Source organism: Dendrobates tinctorius, unplaced genomic scaffold (assembly GCF_039654945.1).
Source record: "Dendrobates tinctorius isolate UK_male_01 unplaced genomic scaffold, ASM3965494v1 ptg000028l, whole genome shotgun sequence".
NCBI lineage: Eukaryota > Metazoa > Chordata > Amphibia > Anura > Dendrobatidae > Dendrobates > Dendrobates tinctorius.
The window spans coordinates 91367314-91390289 of NW_027361696.1; the positions used below are offsets into that span (position 1 = coordinate 91367314).

At 43.9% G+C, this 22976-nt stretch overlaps 1 protein-coding gene across 2 annotated transcripts in view; it reads right to left on the reverse strand.

Annotated features, from left to right (window-relative positions):
- Positions 1–22976, reverse strand: part of APOH (apolipoprotein H) — a 104169-nt gene that overhangs the window by 15734 nt on the left and 65459 nt on the right. For both annotated transcript variants that reach the window (XM_073571165.1, XM_073571166.1), the window contains 5 exons: positions 13807–13995; positions 7227–7329; positions 4959–5035; positions 4369–4548; positions 3154–3351 (listed from right to left, as the gene is read on the reverse strand). In XM_073571165.1, coding sequence (XP_073427266.1) covers positions 3154–3351; positions 4369–4548; positions 4959–5035; positions 7227–7329; positions 13807–13995 — 747 coding nt within the window. The remainder of the gene's footprint in view (positions 1–3153; positions 3352–4368; positions 4549–4958; positions 5036–7226; positions 7330–13806; positions 13996–22976) is intronic.

Below are 22976 nucleotides of genomic sequence, written 5' to 3' on the forward strand. Positions count from 1 at the left end.
TTATGTCTTATGCTGCAAGATCCCAGGAAGCAGCGTGCACACGCACCTTGTGACTGTTGTGCTGCAAGATGCCTGGAGCAGTATGCACGCGCGCCTCATCTCATGGCTGCCTGCCATTGCTAGTGCGCATGTGTGTTTTACCTCATTGCTACACGCCGTTGCTGTGTGACCTCCCGTCTCTGCTCTGCCTGCAGCAATCCTCTCTGTGTTCCTGGAGACCCTGATCATGTGACCTTTCCTATGTTCCAGCACAGTCTGATCCAGCTATCCTCTCTGTGATCCTGGAGACCCTGACCATGTGACCTTTCCTATGTTCCTCTCTATGGTCTTGGAGGACTCGACCATGTGATCCTCTCTATGATCCTGGAGTATCTGAACCGGAAGTCCTCCCCTGGTCCTGACCCGGAAGTGCAGGTGCTAATGCCCTATATCAGACTGCCCCTTCCTATGGTCGGGGCCTGAGTATCGTGTTGCTTCCCTGCATGGCTGCTTGATCTGCTCGGTTGCTCTCTGTATTCTGTGCCCCTGCACTCTGCCCTGTAGTGCTTCTCTGCACACGCTCTGTGCTTGTATTCTGCCTCTTGTCATGTCTTGTGTTGTCTTTTGTGCCATGTCTTGTCTTGCTATGCTTTGACTTGTATTACTTCCTATGTTCTTTGCCTTTGCCTGTTTTCGCCATGTCTTGTCCTTGCCATGCTTTGCCTTGTAGTACTTCCTATGTTTTCTGCCTTGCCTATTTTGCCATGTCTGGTATTTGCTATTCTGAGCCTTGTAGTACTTCTCATGTTCCCTGTCTTTGCATGGTTCTCCTTACTCTGTCTTCTGGTGCTCGCCAGCACATTCCATGTCTAATCTCAAGGTTCTGCCTTGACCCGGCTCTGGGCTTCAGCCTACGCTCCGCTGCTAGCCCTATGCTCTCTGACCCGGCCCTGTGCTTCTGCCTATGTTCCGCTCCTTGTTCTATACTTTGCCTAGCCTTGCCTTGCCTTGTTTCTTGCCTTGCCTTGTTTCTTCGTGTGCCCTTTGCATGCGCCTGGCCTTCCCTAGCCTCCTGTTTGTGCCTCAGCCGTGCCCGCCCTATCCGTGCCCGCCTGATTGTGCCTCAGCCGTGCTCGTCAGCCAGTGACAGCTGTGTCACCTGTTATGCCTCAGCCAGGTTTGCCTCAGTCTTGCCCATCTGCCTGTGCCTCAGCCCGACCAGCTAGCCAGTGCCCCAGCCGTGCTCTCTGTGCTTCCTTGCACCCACACTGTCTCTGTACAGTGCTTTGCGTGCTTCTCTAATAGCACGCGCAGGTCCTAGCCTGCTCCTTGGCATACCTTCCCGTGCTTCTGTAAAAGTACGCTCAGGTCTTGCCATGTACCCTGTCGTGCCCTCTAGCAGGCACAGGCCCTAGCCTATACCCTGTCATGCCCTCTTGCATGCACAGGCCCTAGCTTGTACCCTGTCGTGCCCTCTTGCACGCACAGGCCCTAGCCTGTACCCTGTCATGCCCTCTTGCACGCGCAGGCCCTTGCCTTAGCCTGAACCCTGGCATGTCTCCTAGCATGCGCAGGCCCCTGGCTTGAACCTTACCCTGGCATGCCCCTCTGCGCGCGCAAGACTATGCCTTGTACCCTGACCCTGGCATGTCCCTCGGCACGCGCAGGACCTTGCCTTGGATCTTGAACCCTGGCGTGTCCCTACACACGCACCATGTCTTGTACTTTGAACCCTGGCGTGTCCCCTACACACGCACTGTGTTTTGTACTTTGAACTTTGAACCTGGCATGTCCCCTACACACGCACCTTGCCTTGCACCTTGCCCTGGACCCTGGTGTGCCCCTAGCACACACCCTGCCTGGAACCTTGCCTTGGACCTTGGCGTGTTCCCTAACACGCACCATGTCTTGAACTCTGTCGTGCCTCCTTGCCTGAACCCTGGTTTGTCTGCCGGATGCCCGGAACCTGCCGATCGCTGCCAGAGTTCGTAAGCCTGATGACTGCGGCCTGATGTCCGGAGCTGATGTCCGCAGCCTGATGCCCTGATCCTGTCGATCGTTGCCAGCTGTCCGGAGTCTGATGCCATCGAGCCCTTGCCTGTAGCCAGGCGTGCCACCTGGCACGTACCATGCCTTGGACCTTGGCGTGCCCTCGCACGCACCTTGCTATGTTTTCTCTGTTAGCACGTTTTGCACCTGATGTAACCCTAAGTTTGCCTTAATGAAGATACCTTGAATTCACGTCTTGTCTTGTCTTGCTTCCTGCATGTCCTTTGTCGTCAGACACTCGTACTTAGTGTCTACATGAGCCGGCCGTCTGGTCCCAGCAGTCATGGTGGCTCACCCCCTTGGTCTTGCCCCTGACACTCCCTGTATAGGGGGTGGTTCCTCACAAGGTCAGCTCGCCCTAGGTGGGTGGGTGCCATGACCCAGAGGGTCCACTCTAGAAAACGACTCAGCGATAGCTGACTCCATCACACTCATCTGTCCATCAGCCAGTGCGCCCCTGACAGTGCTAATCTGTACATCAGCCGTTCAAGTCCTCACCTGCCAGAGCTCATCTGTCCAGTCTGCTCTTGCCAGTGCTCATCTATAAGTCAACTGGTCCCTGTCTGCATCAGTGGTTCATGTGTTAATACTGACATCTACTGTTCCTTCCCTGCTTTGTGTCTCTAGGGGGTCAGCTGCCGTCTACCCGAGGTCAATTCTGGTGTAACACCTGGTCCCACCTCCTTAGTCTCTTCTCGGATTGTGGTATTGTATGCTGCCATGTATCCGAAGTCAGATTTGGCGAGGCACCTAGCTACTCCCCTCCAGGCTTTCCGTGGGCCTTGGCACAGTGGTTCCACCACCCAGCCTGTTACAGCTTAAAACATATGGATAAGCAAAGATTCTAGAGGAAAAATAAAAAAAAGACTTAAAAGAGAAAGACAACTTAAAAACCAGTGTAAGACTTACAGAGAGTAAGGTGCCAAAACTAAACACTACAAAAAAAGCTAATTACTCCAGAATACTGGAGAAGCAGCAATGGTGAATAGGGGCCAAAGAGTGTAATAAAAATTAGGGTTATTCTGCCCACTAATTTCAAAGTGGTCCCTCCTCTGGGAACAGGCTGCACAGTCTACAGTATATGTCCACCTCATATTCCCATATCACATAATGGCATTAGTTTACCTTCATAACACGGTGGCGGTCTGAGTACACCATCAAAGCATTGACCGGAGGCTGTATAACTACAGGCTTGTGTTTTATTCTGGCAGAAAAACTCCACGTTCTCTGAGTGACGCACTAGACCTTCATCAATCTCTGTGACCCAGAGCTTCTGACCTTTGTAAATCACTCGGCTCCGCTGTACTGGCACTTTACATCTTGCTGTGTGTAGAACAGAAACGGACACATGCATTTAAGAGAAAACAAAGAAATTAGATTACACATTTTTGTATACTCAACATTTTAGCTTTGCTGATATTGAAAGTAGGTACCATTAGCAAAAAAACCTTGATTTACAGTCCTTACTTATGAGCGCTATTGTGCATGAGGTATGGCCACCAGCTCTCCTCATCTCTGTGCCTGTGATCTGCTTTGTTGCAGGAGCATGAACAGAGACATATTCACATGGGGTGAACATTTTTAATCTGCATATCTGCCGATGGCTTTGAGGTCACACTGACACAGTTTATACTTAGATGACTCAGGCTAGTGTAGCGGCTGCCACCCCTCAGAGTACAAGCTCCATGACTACGCAAAAATGTTGGTACAGTTCTTTTTGGTAACACATCAATATTAAAGCACAGAGCTTGGCGATAACATAAGAACAGGAACAGTCTCTTTATTGAGTGGCTACATTACAGTTCTGTGGCATGGAGCGTGATGGTTACACTGCTAAACAGAGGCGTGCAACTTGGTGGTTATTAGTGATTGTCTTTCAGTGAATGTAACCGGATCTTCTGGGTCAGGACGTAGTCAGGTTACAGAAGGTCAAGGTCCAGGCCAGAGTTGACTAATTGTCTCAGGCTACAGCAGAGCTACTCTTATGATGCCTTCTTTTATTCAGCAGTGATTGACTTAATCAGTCCTGTGACTGCTCAGACATTGTTTTGGAAGCTGCGGGGTGAGTATGTCTATGCTTTTGTTTGTTATGAAAAAGATTCATTCATTTCCAGGAATTTTTTTTCAGTGCTGAATTATTTTGAGGGTACTAGATTACATGGGAATAAATCCGTATGTAATCACCCCTTCGACTGCCCCCCCAAAAGAAAATAATGCTAATAGTGTGCCCAATATCAAATCTTATTTTAACCATATGTGTGCCATTTCTGGAAGAATTTGCTGTAGTTTTGCAACGTTAAAGATGATAAACTCAGACCTCAGTAGGTTCCCATATGTTACCTCTGCATGCAGGAACGTCAGACCACTGTCCATCTGCCATACATGTTACACTATGTGATCCATCCATAAAGAAGTTTTTTTTGCACATATAGTAAATCACTTCTGAAACTTCATACTCTGCTTTCTTCACTGCTACCAGAATGCCTTCTTTGATCTCTGGAGGTGGTGGACAGTAGACTTCTAAAATGAAAAATGTGAACTTTTATTCTCAAAAGACAAATTTATTTTGACATTGAGTCAGTTAGCAGGACCACCATGTGGAAGGGGAAGACTGATGGTCTTCAGGTATGTGAGAACATAATGTGACTGGTGGCACTTCTAATGGGATATTGTGGCTCATCTTGTCATTTATAGCACCAATCTTTTCATATGGTATAAAGGGACGATTTAGCCCCTCTCATGCTCCAGGGACCTGTTGCAGCCACAACTACTGCACCACATGAAGTGACCTTACTGTATATATGCATATGTGTACATATGAGTTCACCCCTGACCCCTCCTTTACTGAATCTTGTCTATACCACTAAAAGGATAGATAGAAAATATAGATTAACTGAGTAAACTAATGCAGAAAGAGAATGATAACTTACTTTTACATGAGGGGACATTGTTAGACCAGGTCTTGTTCTCCAAGCACTTTGCAAATGCAGGACCTTCTAATGTGTAGCTGTCGAGAAGAAAGGACAATTATATACAGTAAAGAGCATAAGGTAACAATGTTTTGAACTTTTGACTTCCAGGCTCTGTATCTCATTGTAGTCTGAAGTTCAAAGCAGAAGAGGACAATCATTTTGGATATCACATACTTAAATTTGACTTGCAACTATTTAGCATATGATTAACTATGCAGATTCTTGTCATGTCACTACATTGTTACTGTTTTGTTCCTAAAGATCTAAATTTTAATTTTTATTATTTTGTTAGTATTTTGTAATTTCATCTTTGAATTTCAACACTGCCTGAATCCTTCTGGGCATGCTCTCTATCAGATTCAAACGTGTGTTGACCGAAATGTAATCTCAGGTCTATTGTACACGTTCTGAAAGTTGGTGCATACTTGTCCACTTGGGTATGTATACAGTTTTTTCCTCAATTCTACCCACAAGTCTTTATTTGAGTTGAGGTCTGGGGACTGTGAGGGACAATCCAGCACCTCTACTTCATTTTCATTGAACCATTTCTTTGCCAACCTCAATGTATGCTTCATGTTCTTGGCCTTCTGGAACGCTATGTCGTCCATTTCATACCCATAGTACTTGAGTGTACAAAGTATCTCATCTTGTAGAATACTCACATATAGCTCAGCATTGAGACCACCATCGATTCTGGTCAAGAATCCAATGCCATTGGCTGTGAAACAACCCAGTATTATCAGGCTTCCTCCACCGAACTTGACATTTCCTTCAATATGTCAATCCGTTAGGCCCTTTTTCCCTTGTTTCTTACAGACTCATTTGCACCTATCAGAGCCTAGTCTATTGGCTTTCACTCCAAATCACTCGTTTCAAAACTTGAAATGTCCACTTTTCTTACTTGTTTGCTAACTGAAACCGACGCTTCTTATGATGGTATTGAAGTTGAGGCTTCTTCACCGTTTTTCAGGCCACCATTTCAGACTTGTGTAATGTGCATCGAAGACCATGATTTCACTATTACAAAGCATACGAGCCACCTCCACTGCCGTGTTTGTCGCGCCAGAACTTATAAACCTTGTGATGAGCTGACTTGTTGACTCCGATATTTCGCCTTGGACGTCCACCTTTTTGCTTCTGAATGATTGAACAGAATTAATTTTGTATTCTTCCAACTGTCATGGCAGTCACATGATGCAGTTTGGCGATTTTCTTGGCCAAGAGACCGCAATCAGTGAGCTGGATGATGCAGTTTCTCTTTCCGTCTTCATGACTACTCCTTGATTCGAACCAATGACCTTTAATTTGAGAATCAACCTAATAATACACTGAGCTATTAGAGAATGTGAGAACAGGTTGTATTTTGTAGTATTCAGGAAGAAAAATATTTTTCCACCCCCAGGGGCAAAACAGTAACAATGCAGTGACATGACAATCACAAATTAATGTATGAGATAGCCAAGATGATTGTCTATAAAATGATGGTAGTCTCACTATCAAAGCAGTAGGGGATGGTGAAATATGGAGCCTGAAAGTCAAAAGTTCAAAACACTGTTACCCTTTTGCTAATCATTGTATATCTGTAGGGCGAAGACGACTTTGTGTGATGCTGTACCTTTAACCCTTCCCGCATTAGGGCATGAATTAACATCATGGGAAGGGTGCTCAGGAGCTGTAGCTGATGTTGGGTATTTTACAAAGCCCACATTGCTGGAGCTGAGACCAAGCTGTTGCTGTTAACTTCTTTAATGCTGCAGACAATTTAGATTGACTGCAGAATTTAAATGGAACATGTGCCATTGCTTGTGTGCATTGGCTTAAATTTTAGGGTTAACCAGCAATCAGTTTTTCACAGCAGCTTTACGCTGTAAGTTATAGGTAAGTGTTATACAGGCCATGACTTCTTCATCAACCAGCCAGAGATGTCTCCTGCCATATCTCACCCAATCACAATTAAAAAGCCTCAAGGTTTTCCACATTGGAGTGTCATAAAGTTTCTTAAGTGATAGCATTGTACTTGTAGTAAATCTCCTTTTCAGATGATGGACATAGATTTGACAACAAAGCATAAAATACACAGAGTCCAATACTCTGTCCCCGAGATACCTTCATTCTATACTGCCCAGTGTCCTGGTGGATACATGTAGCTGTACAGTGTGTTTGCACTTTAGGGCTCTCAACTGTAGTAATAATTGTAAAAGAAACCAATGTTGGCTTTACACTTACCCTTGGTCACATTTATACTGGACCTGTGCTCCTTCTACCAAATGTCCATTCTTTACAAAGTATCCATTCTCAATGCTTGGAGGATCGGCACAAGTGAATACGACTGAATATAAAACAAAGAAGATTGCTCAATTGCATACTAATCTAAAACCTATCGATGCAACATTATAAGGCAAGACTTGCATACAGTTAGGTCCATATATATTTGGACAGAGACAACATTTTTCTAATTTTGGTTCTAGACATTACCACAATTAATTTTAAACAAAACAATTCATATGCAGTTGAAGTTCAGACTTTCAGCTTTCATTTGAGGGTATCCATATTAAAATTGGATGAAGGGTTTAGGAGTTTCAGCTCCTTAACATGTGCCACCCTGTTTTTAAAGGGGCCAAAAGTAATTGGACAGATTAAATAACTGTAAATAAAATGTTCATTTCTAGTACTTGATTGAAAACCCTTTGTTGGCAATGACTGCCTGAAGTCTTGAACTCATGGATATCACCAGACGCTGTGTTTCCTCCTTTTTGATGCTCTGCCATGCCTTTTTCAGTTGCTGTTTGTTTGTGGGCCTTTCGGTCTGATTTAGTCTTTAACAAGTGAAATGCATGCTCAATTGGGTTGAGATCAGGTGACTGACTTGGCCATTCAAGAATATTCCACTTCTTTGCTTTAATAAACTCCTGGTTGCTTTGCTTTATGTTTTGGGTCATTGTGCATCTGTAGTATGAAACAACGACCAATCAGTTTGGCTGCATTTGTCTGGATCCAAGCACACAGTATGGCTCTGAATACCTCAGAATTCATTTGGCTGCTTCTGTCCTGTGTCACATCATCAATAAACACTAGTGACCCAGTGCCAGTGGCAGCCATGCATGCCCAAGCCATCACACTGCCTCCACCGTGTTTTACAGATGATGTGGTATGCTTTGGATCATGAGCTATACCACGCCTTCGCCATACTTTTCTCTTTCCATCATTCTGGTAGAGGTTCATCTTGGTTTCATCTGTCCAAAGAATTTTCTTCCAGAACTGTGCTGGCTTTTTTAGATGTTTTTTAGCAAAGTCCAGTCTAGCCTTTTGATTCTTGATGCTTATGAGTGGCTTGCACCGTGCAGTGAACCCTCTGTATTTACTTTCATGCAGTCTTCTCTTTATGGTAGATTTGGATATTGATACGCCTACCTCCTGGAGAGTGTTGTTCACTTGTTTGGCTGTTGTGAAGGGGTTTCTCTTCACCATGGAGATTATTCTGTGATCATCCACCACTGTTGTCTTCCGTGAGAGCCCAGGTCTTTTTGCATTGATGAGTTCACCAGTGCTTTCTTTCTTTCTCAGGATGTACCAAATAGTAGATTTTGCCACTCCTAATGTTCTAACAATTTCTCGGATGGATTTTTTCTGCTTTTGCAACTTAAGGAAGGCTTGTTTCACCTGCATGGAGAGCTCCTTTGACCGCAAGTTTCCTTCACAGCAAAACCTTCCAAATGCAAGCACCACACCTCAAATCAACTCCAGACCTTTTATCTGCTTAATTGAGAATGACATAACGAAGGGATTGCCCACACCTGTCCATGAAATAGCCTTGGAGTCAATTGTCCAATTACTTTTGGTCCTTTTAAAAACAGGGTGGCACATGTTAAGGAGCTGAAACTCCTAAACCCTTCATCCAATTTTAATGTGGATACCCTCAAATGAAAGCTGAAAGTCTGAACTTCAACTGCATCTGAATTGTTTTGTTTAAAATTCATTGTGGTAATGTCTAGAACCAAAATTAGAAAAATGTTGTCTCTGTCCAAATATATATGGACCTAACTGTATATAGTGGGCATGGAAAGTATTCACACCCCTTTAAATTTTTGCACTTTCTTTCATTGCAGCCATTTGGTAAATTCAAAAAAGTTCATTTTTTCTTATTAATGTACTCTCTGCACCCCATCTTGACTGAAAAAACAGAAATGTAGAAATTTTTGCAAATTTATTAAAAAAGAAAAACCGAAATATCACATGGTCATAAGTATTCAGACCCTTTACTCAGTATTGAGTCTTCTTGGGAATGATGCAACAAATTTTTCACACCTAGATTTGGGGATCCTCTGCCATTCTTCATTGTAAATCCTTTCCAGTTCTGTTGGCTGGATGGTGAATGTTGGTGGTCTCAGAGTTGTTCTGAAGCCACTCCTTAGTTATTTTAGCTGTGTGCTTAGGGTCATTGTCTTGTTGGAAGGTGAACCTTCGGCCAAGTCTGAGGTCTAGAGCACTTTGGAAGAGGTTTTCATCCATGATATGTCTGTACTTGACCGCATTCATGTTTCCTTCAATGGCAACCAGTCGTCCTGTTCCTGCAGCTGAAAAACACCCCCATAGCATGATGCTGCCACCACCATGTTTCAATGTTGGGATTGCATTGGGCAGGTGATGAGCAGTGCCTGGCTTTCTCCACACATACCACTTAGAATTATCACCAAGAAGGTCTATCTTCATCTCATAAGACCAGAGAATCTTATTTCTCATAGTCGTAGAGTCCTTCATGTGTTTTTTAGCAAACTCTATGTGGGCTTCATATGTCTTGCATTGAGGACATACTTCCGCCAGGCCACTCAGCCGTAATGGCTCGACTGGTGTAGGGCTGCAGTGATAGTTGACTTTGAGGAACTTTCTCCCATCTCCCTACTGCATCTCTGGAGCTCAGCCACAGTGATCTTGGCGTTCTTCTTTACCTCACTCACCAAGGCTCTTCTCCCACGATTGCTCAGTTTGGCTGGATGTCCAGGTATAGGAAGACTTCTGGTGGTCCCAAACTTCTTCCATTTAAGGATTATGGAGGCCACTGGGCTCTTAGGAACCTTGAGTACTGCAGAAATTCTTTTGTAACCTTGGCCAGATCTGTGCCTTGCCACAATTCTGTCTCTGAGGTCATTGGCCAGTTCCTTTGATCTCATGATTCTTATTTCGTCTAACATGCACTGTCAGCTGTGAAGTCTTATATAGACATGTGTGCCTTTCCAAATCAAGTCCTATCGGTTTAATTAAACACAACGGGACTCCAGTGAAGGAGTAGGACTATGTCAAGGAGGACCACAAGGAAATGGGGAGCATGTGACTTAAAAATGAGTGTCTGAGCAAAGGGTCTGAATACTTATGACAATGTGATATTTCAGTTTTTCTTTTTTAATAAATTTGTAACAATTTCTACATTTCTGCGTTTTTTCTGTCAAGATGGGATGCAGAGTGTATTAATGAGAAAAAAATTAACTTTTTTGAATTTACCAAATGGCTGCAATGAAACAAAGAGTGAAAAATTTAAAGGAGTACCCACTGTATATGGTCCCTGCTTGGGACATCTGTCTTTTAACCAGAGTCGAGAGCAACTAGATGCCATGTAATATAATGGATTCCATGCAATACTAGAGCTGCGTTGCAGTAGCTGAAGATATGGAAATGTACAGGCATTTGCTATTGAGAAGAGGTTGTACAAACCCCTTTTAAGAAACAATTGCACTTTATGGCACTTTAGACAAATTAACACCTATTCATTATCAATAGATCAATGTGGTTCCGTCTACTGTGACCCCTAGATCTCCAGAATGGGAGTGTGCATTTATCTGTACGCCATAAGACTATGAACTAAAGAAGTTGAATGGAGTGCCTGGTTGAGCAGCTGACCGCAGAGGTCATCAGAGCCTTGGATGGAAGGTCATCAGAGATTGAATGGAGCAGTAGGGCGCATTGCAGCCAGGGACTCCATTCAGTTCCTCTCACCCACGGTCTTGTGACTGGTGGGGAACGGAGTCCATCAGTCTTGCCACCATTAGACGTCATAGTGTCATGATCCATGCTGGATCATGACAGATAAAAAGCACAGGTAACCTTTTTTTTCCCTTAAGCTTTTGCTTAAGTTTGGTTTTACCCCTGGTGGCCATTAGGGTTATTACACAGTGGTATCTTTTGTTCTAGTTTGCCCCCGGTGGTGGTGAGCATTATTGCACATGATTATAAAGCAGGTGTGATTGCTGGCTCTTACCTATAAAAGAGTTTCAGGTGGTTCCAATCACTGTTGGTGATAGTGTTCATTTCAACCTTCTTTGGTGGAGGAAGGATCTAGAGATAGGTCCTGGCAGCTCAGTCAGAGCCCTGGTGTGGAAGGAGTCAGAGGGGATTTCCTTGCAGCTCTGACAGAGCTTGGTGGCAGCTATTCAGGAGGAAAGCTGCATTCTGGTGGTGGACTCTGTTGCTGGGAGCAAGAGCAACAGAGAAAAGCTAAGTGGTGTTTCCCTGTTTATATTTTTCCCTTGTGTGTATTAGTACAGTGGAGAGGCCAGTGCCTGCAGCACCCAGCTCCCTAGCAAGGGATAGGTGTAGGGTGTGCTAGGGTGACAGGTTCCTGATCTGCTCCCGGTGTGGAAATGGCCTAGGGAACGTTAGGAGTGTTAGGGACACTGACTCAGGGGAGTGCAGGAGGTCTCCACAACCCCGTTCCCTATCGCAGGGCCCACCATTGTAACTATTTCGCCTTCCCCCGTGTCTTGTTGTTTTAGTTACCGGCCTGCGGGCCATGTCACACAGGACAGTTTCACGTGCCATGTCTTGTTGTTTCAGTTACCGGCCTGCGGGTCGTGTTACACAGGACGGGTCCACGTGACACATAGCAGATGAACCCATATTAATCTAATTACTAGGATCTAAATAATGGAAATGTGATAATTTGGGTAAACTGCATTCTCGTGCTTGCACTAGAGCAGTGCTTCCCAAACCCGACTGCATGACCCCCAATGGGCCATGTTGTCAGGATTTCCTTAGCATTGCACAGGTGTGAGAACCTGTCTCAAATTCTGATGTCTTAATAATAAGCTATCACCTGTGCAATACTAAGGAAATTCTGAAAACATGATCTGTTGGTGCCGTGAGGACTGGAGCTTTGGAAACATTGGTATAGAGGCAGATTCACTCTGGTGTATGACTGTACAGTACATCATTTACAGGATACATAGCATATCTGAATTCATGGCGGCTCCACCAGCTTCTGTGTGTAAAAACCTGTTTGGGTAAATAATCACTATAACACGATGAACTGGAAAAATAATTTGGTCATTTCACGTGGTTCTTTACTACTAAGTCATTGACACCCCATTTAAATTCCAGAAATATTACAAATAATGACAGATGGAGTGCATGTGAGCAAATTGAATAATGATGTGACCCTGTCTCCGCTACTTACAGTATTATGTAAATATGCAGAACAGTAAGAAGCAAAGTCATCCGTTTGACTATTTGGATTTTGGGTATGTTTGACTATAAAATGTTCATTTTTTATATAAAGTGAAATATATGGTATAGAGGAAGGCTCCTGCTTTCACAAGCACAAAAGTTTAAAAATCCCAGCCTTCTGTGGCCACCACTGGATCCATTGCAAAGATGATGCCAATAGCGCCCAATAGTTTCAACTGTGGCCTTCTGAGTTTCGTCCTCTTGGTAGTAATAAACAGGGCTGCATGCAGTGCCATTTGTTTCCTTCAAATGTGATGAAATCTGCAATGGAAGATCTTATTCGGTGAGGGTAAATATGGCTTTAATTGGGGCTTATTTAGACTTAGGGCCCAATTCATCAAGACAGATGTGAACAACTTGATGAGGAGGTGTGCTGGAGTCAGACGTTCCTGATTTGTGCTTTGTGACAAATCCTACCCCAGTCCCTTCTTGAGTAAGATTTGTGGAGTAGCGAACACTTAAGCTGGTCATGAACTTGCCGGGCAGCAGTAGCCACATCCCTGTTCCGCCCCAGCTTTGCGCACTTTGTCAAAGTTGGGTGAAATTGGCACGAGAAACCCAAAAGTCGCATCATTTTAACGCAGCCACCAGTTACACCCAAACTATGCAACTTTTCAAAGCTTTTATAAGGCAGAATAGAGAGTAAAAGCTTTGATGAATCGAGCCCCTAGTTCCTAGGGACTGTGAATACAGACCTGCCCGGGATTCCAATTCCAACACTTTCCTGGTCCGCAGCTAGTATCAGTACCTCCAGTGTTAGTCACCCATACAGTGAGTGATTGGCTGCAGTTGTCACGTTTCTGCTTGAACTAAGCAGGACAGACAGAGACTGGCGGGGGACCCTGGAAGTGTTGGAATGGGAGCAGTCTGGGATCAGTAAGGTGGTTGTTTTATTTTTTTATTTTTAAGAAGTTAAAAAACCCCAAAAATATAAAATCTGCCCTCAACCTTTAGCTATGACTGCACAGCTATGGGCCTTCTGTCTGCCTCCCTCCCTGGCATCTGTGTATTTGCTCCACTTCGTAACCTGTTTTTACATTAGCATTAGAAGAACTTTTCCTGTAATACTTATTTATGAAGGCGTCTATAGGCAGCATGGTAAGTAGTAGTGATTAACAGTCTGCAGGGGAATAAAACAGCTCGCTTCCTGGCAGACTCAGGATTAACAGCTGCACCCAGGTCCATCTCCTGCCGTTCCCACTGGTAAAAGTGTTTAAAAATGCAAAGGGGAAGATTGCGGAGAGTCGGCGTGTGAGCAGCGTTATGGATTACAGCACTGAAATAAAAATGAATCATGTCACATTACTATTACCATCACACGGTGCTGTCACACTCCACTTCTTGTCTCCCTGACAACGGCTTTGTGCCATCTCCTGTCCATCGGCCATCTTGAATCCCGGATAGCAGTGCACTGACATCTGATCTCCGAAGTTCCATGTTTCCTGCTTCAGAAATACCTTCGCATTCTCAAGGATTACAGGCCATGGGCAGCTGCTGCGGGCTTTAATGTGGGAACCAGAGGAAATCCACAATCAAAATGTGTCAGGCACAATACAGATAATACACAGTTAATCTTCCTGACATTAGAATAACATTGATATGAGTGTTATCTGTCAAAACCACAGATAGCAAAAAACGGTCATCTACATTAGCCCTAATAACCAAAAAAAACAACTCCGGTGTCAGGTTAACCCCTGCTATATACCTTTGTCTAGCATGAAGCTACATCTCCAAGTTTCACCTCAAAAGCAATGGACAACCCTTTTTCATTTGCTATATTCTCTTGTGTAAATTAAAAACAACTTTTACTCGCCTTTAGTGCTGGCGCCGACGGTCGTCTGAGGCTTGCGCGACATTGATATACGAATTTACGAATTCATAATATGAGAATGAGGAGCTTCCTCCTGTGATGATACACGTGGGGTCCTTATGCCCATACGAAGGTTTTGAGGCAATTCCTTTGTGACTATTCACATTACACCTTATTGCACAGTGTTACTGCAGACCTCTTTAGATTGTTTTGATCCCATATTATTTCTGTATTACCTGTATTTGTGCATTGCTCCTCTCTCCATTATTGAATATTCTTTGACATTTCTTTAGCTGTAGGGTCTATTTGTACCTTTTTCAGATATCCACTTCATTGCATGGTCTATTGGATATCATGCTGGCCATATGAGTTGTAACTTAGTACCAATTTATGGCCTAGGAAACCGGTTCTGGCTCAATTTATAATTGTTTTTATGTCTTTCCTAGATTTTTGTGTTTGCTACAGAATAAAAGTTTACATTGTTAAAGTTTAGGAAGTGCAACCAATCTTTTGAACATGTCTTTCCTTTTTTTTCCTTTGAATGACAGATTTGTGCTTTTCTTATACTATGATTAAGGATCACATTCTGAAACACATCTCTGTGTCTTCTTGATGTGATATGTGGATATTTCAGTAAAGCCAGGAAAGTATTTTATTGGATTGTTAGTGTTGGATTTTTGGTGTTCTATCACGCTACCTGTCGGGAGTGAGGTCGAATTTTTGTGCTTTTTACTGTAGACATAGTGACTCCTGAAATAAATAATTCTCTACATGGTGCCACTTGGAGCAATAAACTGTTCTTCTCTGAACATAAAACAAATAATCTATACACATTACAACTTTTTTGAGTAAATGTATGTGACATTTGTGTCAGAGGCTGCAGACAGTAGCACTGCATCTGGCTATAGAAGGTCTCAGCTGTTGTCCTTGCAGACTAGTGGCCACCTCCCCCGGCCTAAATGGTGTCACCTGGATCTGGGTGTTTATAACACCCAACTTCTTGTTGAGAGTTGCGAGTGTTATTTTCTGTATGGACTTCCCTGTTGAGGCTTGAAGCTGCAGCAGTCGGCTAGCATCCTCTTGGAGTTTGAAGGATGATGGTGTTTCTCTCTGTGTCTACTCTAGCTAAATGTTCCCTTGTTTTGTGCATCCTAGTTGTCTTTAGTGTTAGTGGGGATTGACTAGTGCTTAACCTGTCCTTCCCAGTGCAGGGCTTGTCGCCAGGATCAAGCAGGGATTAGGTTTCCTGCTCTGCGATAGGTGCAGAACCTATATAGGGACGATAGGACAGACAGGGTGACGTTAGATCTGTCTAGGGACCTCCACTCCCCCCTTCCCTAGTATTTGGTTCCCATTTCCTTATCCCTTTGTGTTGCACTTAGTCTGTCCTACACTGTGCGAGACAGTGTGTTTTTACGCACTTTTAAATTGATTTTGCTAAAAGAATCAAAGCACAATTAAAAAAATGGTTGCAAAAAATGTGAAAGACTTATAGCAGTTTATAAAAGTCATACGAGATCTGCTCATAAACTGAAGAAAGCCTTCAACTGTAATTTGTTGCCTGCTGAAAGATTTGCGAGCCAATACTGGAGAATTTCCTATAGCCCCGTCTGTAGTATAGCAGCACAACACTATACTGTACATCACCATGTCAGGGTCTAAAATTCCAAGAAGTATTATAGCAGGATCACTAAAAGTGACCTTCGAGAGTCATAACAAAAATGATGGAACCATCAGAAAAAAAAGATGTTCCTTGCTGTCTGAAGTCTGCGAGATGTGTGGAAACCATGGCAAATTCATGCTTCTCATTGGGATTCGCCTCTATCTCACAGAACTAAAGCTTTCTGTGTGTGAACACAATCCTTTTTCTTAACAGCTTGCACCTAAATAAGTCATATGTGCATGAAGATATTAAAGGAAACAGCACCATCTGGTCACCTTCCCGTTGGTGATAAAAGTCATTTATCAGGCAGAGCATCTGGGTTTCCGCAATGCCCTCCTCTGCAACATGTGTGCCAGGGAGTCAGGTCGATGTTTCCCTGTGATAAGTGTTTTACTAGGTTTACCTTTAAAAGTGTGGCTCCCCTGGCAAAAAAAGTCTCCTCTTTTGATATTTTATTCATATTCTTAGTCATATTTCAGTGTCGCTGTATTACTGAATTTGTAATGCTGGCACTTACATGGTAGGAGTGACAGACTTGGTCATTGCCTGGTGTGTTATCACAATGAATGATGAGGAAGGAGACTATCACGCGTAGTCCGACAATAATACCACGTTTAGAATACTAATGGTTTATAGGGTCGGTCAGCAGGGTATTGTGCGGTATGGGGGCACTGCTGCAATGGAGCTCTGGGGTCCTAATCTGGAGGGACATCTGAATAAAGTGTATGTCCCCTGTGTTCGTGTGAAGGTTTATCGTCACACTCCAAAAACAAGTAAATTGACCCTAGTATTTGTCCGGTAGGCTGCAGTTATCACGTGACAGAACAATATCATGGGACCTACAGGGATTGCCACATCAATGTAACAGATGTGGCACCAATCCGGGAGGGGAGTATATGTTTTTTATTATGTGTGGGTTCTTACAGAGAATCTTTGACCAGGTATTTGCTACATCATCTTAAAGCAGCATGATTTAGGGACAGAGACCCTGATTCCAGTAAGCTATCACTTACTGGGCTGCTTGCTATAGTTTGGATACAATTTCAGTTTTATCCACTGCAGATCTACCAGATCTCTTAATGCGGAGCTATGCATAGCCCCGCCCACACCACTGATTGGCAGCTTTCTGTGTACACTGTGCATAGGCAGAAAGCTGTTAATCAGTGGAGAGGGTGTAAGAAGATGAGTCAAGACGGAGTCAGCGGTGTGCGGTGCCCTTTAAGGCCGGAACTATTGGGGCTGTCACCACAGTTGGCGGGAAACATTTCCTCTGGAAGGGAGGGACCTTTCTGTCAGACGGTAGGAGGTGGGGGGTATAAAAGGAGACCTGAGCACGGGAACGGGGGATACTTGGCGGGAAGGCGACAGGAGACGGTTGACTCCCTCTCCGCTGCTTATACTGACAACTCCACTTTTACCAGACCACCGTGTGCTGACCATGTGACTCCTCGTGACGCTATTAAGTTACCGTCTGTACTCGCACTGTTGGATACCCATGTTTTACCCGAGATACCGGATTAACTGCTTGGAGACTACTCTGAAAGACCGAGGGCTGTTGCGGCTAGTGCACGTGCTCACGACCTATGCACGGCGCCATTTCTGAGGCATCCACATAACGGCCTGTTTCCGCGTTCCAGCGTACCCAAGACAAGCAGGACTGAATCCATCAGCACTGTTGGGCGGCAGTGTTACTCATTTCTCCGTAGCAGACAAAGACTTTGTGCATCATTGGAGACGCCGCTGGGAGATTTTCCAGCCTTCCCTTTGCCAGAACCGCAACAGATAAGTGTCCCGTTTATTTTGCATATTCTTTTGTCATTGCCTTTACCTCCCTGCATGGAGTATTACTTGTTATTAATTGTTTAGTAAATCCTTGTTAACCCCTTCTCTGTCTCTGTTACTCACTGCATCCCACAAACTGTGTGTTCCTTCCAAGGGAAAGGTTATACATGGCTCATGAATATGGACGACTCTATGGGGCAGGTTTACTAGTTCTTTATTGATAATTTGTTACTGATAAAACAGTGATTATATCAAAACTACAGCAAGTAGCCAAGTAAGTGACACATCTCTGCAATCAGGGTCTTTGTCCTGTGGTGTAGTGACCATTGTGTCCAATAGGGGGTGCTGTGTGGGTGTCCCAAGACGGATGGATAGCCGTGTCCAGAGAGGTAACAGGAGCAGGTGTGGTAGGGGCCCGGATTGGGGGGTGGTCCACTGCTTACCGCACACAGCCGACACAGACGAGACGGAGGCAGATTTCAGTTGCAACAGGTCCGGGTTTTATTGGCCGTCGTCCTGACGACCGTAGCCATACACCGCAGTTCCTTTACAGCTCTCCGTACTCAGGCCCGGGTACCTCCACCTTTCCTTCAGTCGTAGTGACGTTCCTCGCGGATCTTTCGCTGGGGCTGTCCTGGACCTATCTACTGCCAGCACTTCACCTGCCCGAGGTTGTCGTCCAATCGGTACCCCGGGGCCTCGTCTGTCCTGCGGTTCCTGATGTCAGGGCCACCCCCCTGACTGTCTCTCCCTGTCAGTCCCCTGGTCGAACTCTCCACCGTTGTCAGTCTTCTGCTCCAGAGCTCCTCCCGGCACTAGATTCTCCTGGAACCCCGTCCTGTCCTATTTATCCCCTCCCTCGGGAATTTCCCTCCTGGGTTCCTTTCTCCCCGCCCCCCATGACTAAGCGGTTTCTATAGCCGTAAGCTGATGCCAAGTCCTGTTCTACGCTCCCCCTGCCATCTTGTGGTCAAATCTAGGTACTGCACTCCTTTTCCACCTTCCCCAGCTGTTTCCCTTCTGTCATTGCCAATATCCGTCTATAGTGCACAAACCGTCCCTTCTTCCTCCAGTCAAGTCTGTCCATCAAGTCACCTTCCCCACACTGGGTCCTAAATGACCGTTATGTATCCAAAGGTTGGTGGCCTTGGGATGAAGGCTTGATTATATGCTGATCAGCAGAGCTGATCTCTTGTTCAAATGTGTTAGGGAGAAGCCTTCAGGTGATTGATGAGACGGGTGGGATCAATCACCTACAAACCCAGGGGCGGGTGTCTAAAATGCCGTAGTAAAGTATGTGTAAGAATGGTTGAAGGACCTGTGATGAGGTCATAGCCATGTGATCCGGTGGGCGTGGCTACGGACAACATAAGGTGACCAGGGTAGGTCACATGAGTGAATGCTTGGACCCGGTTGGCCCGTATGGAAGATCTTGTCAGACCGACTGTGCTGAGGAAGATGTGTCTGAATTCCTGAGTGCACGTGGAGACGTGTGTCTGATAGTTCTCTGGAGAGAATGAACATCTGCACTGAGAGCAGCCATGAGGTAACCGGACAGGGGAAATACCTCTGAGGCTAGAGAGGCTGCGTACCGGACATAGCAAAGCCTGTGTGACCACAGGGTTAACAGAGGGGTGCTTTGTCATGGACGCTATGCTGATTTGATATGAACTTTCTGTTGCTGTTTGATGGTTTATGCTGCATAATAAACCGAATGGACTGAGTTATGTTGAGAAACCTGTGCCAGACCTGATTTATCGGCTGCCTAGCGAGTATCCCCTACCTTAATGACAAGAAATCCCTTACAGTCCTTATGTAATGCAGGAGCCATAAATTTCGTGACAGATTTCCCTTAAGCTTCTAAAAAACAGTTGTCCAACCCCTTTAAATTGTGTGCCCAATTGGGGACTTAGAAGTGAATGGTGACAACCTCTGTACAATGGTGCTACATAAGAACTGAGAAAGTTACTACATATAAAGACTAATTAGCTCAGTAGTATCTGTCCTGTGCTCCTAGTTGCAGTAGTTGATGATAGTAAGGACACCGCTGCACTACAACAGGCATATGGAATTTACAAGAAGTGCAAACATGTCCGATTCTTCCAGACGATCAAAGAGTTGTGTGAATTTAGCAAAACGGATGTTCAAGTTTCCAAATATTTTTTTTCTTTTTATTCCCCCTGATTTTAGGGATTTGCACTACAGGTGTGTACAGTGGCATGTAAAAGTTTTGGCACCCCTGGTCAAAAAAATTACTGTTATTGTGAACAGTTAAGCAAGTTGAAGATGAAATGATCTCTAAAAGGCCTAAAGTTAAAGATGACACATTTCCTTTGTATTTTTGTCTTGCAAATATATACAGTCATATGTAAAAGTTTGGGCACCCCTATTAATGTTAACCTTTTTTCTTTATAACAATTTTGGTTTTTGCAACAGCTATTTCAGTTTCGTATATCTAATAACTGATGGACTCAGTTATATTTCTGGATTCAAATGAGGTTTATTGTACTAACAGAAAATGTGCAATCTGCATTTAAACAAAATTTGACCGGTGCAAAAGTATGGGCACCCTTATCATTTTCTTGATTTGAACACTCCTAACTACTTTTTACTGACTTCCTGAAGCACTAAATTGGTTTTGTAACCTCATTGAGCTTTGAACTTCATAGCCAGGTGTATCAAATCATGAGAAAAGGTCTTTAAAGTGGCCACTTGCAAGTAGTTCTCCTGTTTGATTCTCCTATGAAGAGTGGCATCATGGGCTCCTCAAAACAACTCTCAAATGATCTGAAAACAAAGATTATTCAACATAGCTTTTCAGGGGAAGGATACAAAAAGTTGTCTCAGAGATTTAACCTGTCAGTTTCCACTGTGAGGAACATAGTAAGGAAATGGAAGAACACAGGTACAGTTCTTGTTAAGCCCAGAGGTGGCAGGCCAAGAAAAATATCAGAAAGGCAGAGAAGAAGAATGGTGAGAACAGTCAAGGACAATCCACAGACCACCTCCAAAGACCTGCAGCATCATCTTGCTGCAGATCGTGTCACTGTGCATCGGTCAACAATACAGCGCACTTTGCACAAGGAGAAGCTGTATGGGAGAGTGATGCGAAAGAAGCCGTTTCTGCAAGCACGCCACAAACAGAGTCGCCTGAGGTATGCAAAAGCACATTTGGACAAGCCAGTTACATTTTGGAAGAAGGTCCTGTGGACTGATGAAGCAAAGATTGAGTTGTTTGGTCATACAAAAAGGCGTTATGCATGCGCTGTATTGTTGACCGATGCACAGTGACACCATCTGCAGCAAGATGATGCTGCAGGTCTTTGGAGGTGGTCTGTGGATTGTCCTTGACTGTTCTCACCATTCTTCTTCTCTGCCTTTCTGATATTTTTCTTGGCCTGCCACTTCTGGGCTTAACAAGAACTGTACCTGTGTTCTTCCATTTCCTTACTATGTTCCTTACAGTGGAAACTAACAGGTTAAATCTCTGAGACAACTTTTTGTATCCTTCCCCTGAAAAGCTATGTTGAATAATCTTTGTTTTCAGATCATTTGAGAGTTGTTTTGAGGAGCCCATGATGCCACTCTTCATAGGAGAATCAAATAGGAGAACTACTTGCAAGTGGCCACTTTAAATACCTTTTCTCATGATTTGATACACCTGGCTATGAAGTTCAAAGCTCAATGAAGTTACAAAACCAATTTACTGCTTCAGGAAGTCAGTAAAAAGTAGTTAGGAGTGTTCAAATCAAGAAAATGATAAGGGTGCCCATACTTTTGCACCGGTCAAATTTTGTTTAAATGCAGATTGCACATTTTCTGTTAGTACAATAAACCTCATTTCAATCCAGAAATATAACTGAGTCCATCAGTTATTAGATATATGAAACTGAAATAGCTGTTGCAAAAACCAAAATTGTTATAAAGAAAAAAGGTTAACATTAATAGGGGTGCCCAAACTTTTACATATGACTGTATATATATATATATATATATATATATACACACACACACATACACACACACACACACAACTCTGGCAAAATTTAAGAGACCACTGCAAAATTTTCAGTTTGTCTGATTTTTCTCTTTATAGGTACGGTATATTTTTGAGTAAAATGTAAATTGCTCTTTTATTCTATAAACTACTGGCAGCATGTCTTCGAAATTCCAAGCACTAAATTTTGTATTTATTTTCAGAAAATGAGAAATGGTCAAAATAACAAAAAAATGCAGTGCTTGCAGACGTCAAATAATGCTAAGAAAAAAAGTTCATAATCATTTAGAAACAACAATACTAATGTTTTAACTCAGGAAGAGTTCAGCAATCAATATTTTGTGGAATAACCATGATTTTTAATCACAGCTTTCATGCGTCTTGGCATGCTTTCTACCAGTCTTTCACAGTGCTTTTGGGTTACCTTATGCCACTTCTGGTACAAAAATTTAAGCAGTTCTTCTTGGTTTGATGGCTTGTGCCTATCCATCTTCCTCTTGATTACATTCCAGTGGTTTTCAATGGGGTTCAGGTCTGGAGATTGGATTGGCCATGACAGGGATTTGATGTGGTGGTGCTTCATCCACACATTGATTGACCTAGCTGTGTGGCATGGTGCATTGTCCTGCTGGAAAAACCAGTCCTCAGAGTTGGGGAACATTGCCTGAGCAGAAGGAATCAACTGTTTTTCCAGGATAACTGTGTATGCGGCTTGATTCATACATCCTTCGCAAAGATTAGCCTGCCCTATTCTAGCCTTACTGAAGCATCCCCAGATCATCACAGATCCTCCACCAAATTTCACAGTGGGTGCAAGACACTGTGGCTTGTACGCCTCTCCAGGTCTTTGTCTAACCATTAGAAGACCAGGTGTTGGGCAAAGCTGAAAATTAGACTCAACAGAGAAGATTAGCTTACTCCAGTCCTCTATGGTCCAATCCTTATGGTCTTTAGAAAACTTCATTCTGGCTCTCCTTTGCTTCTCATTGATGAAAGGCCTTTTTCTAGCTTTACATGGCTTGAGCCCTGCCTCTAGAAGCTTGTTACGAACTGTTCTTGCCGTGCACTTCACCCCAGCTGCCATTTGCCATTCTTTTTGTAGGTCACTTGATGTCATCCTGTGGTTGCTGAATGACATTTGAATAATATGACAGTCATCCCGGTCAGTAGAGAGTCGTTTTTGCCCTCTGTCGGTTTGTAGCTTTGCTGTCCCCAATGTCTGCTGCTTGA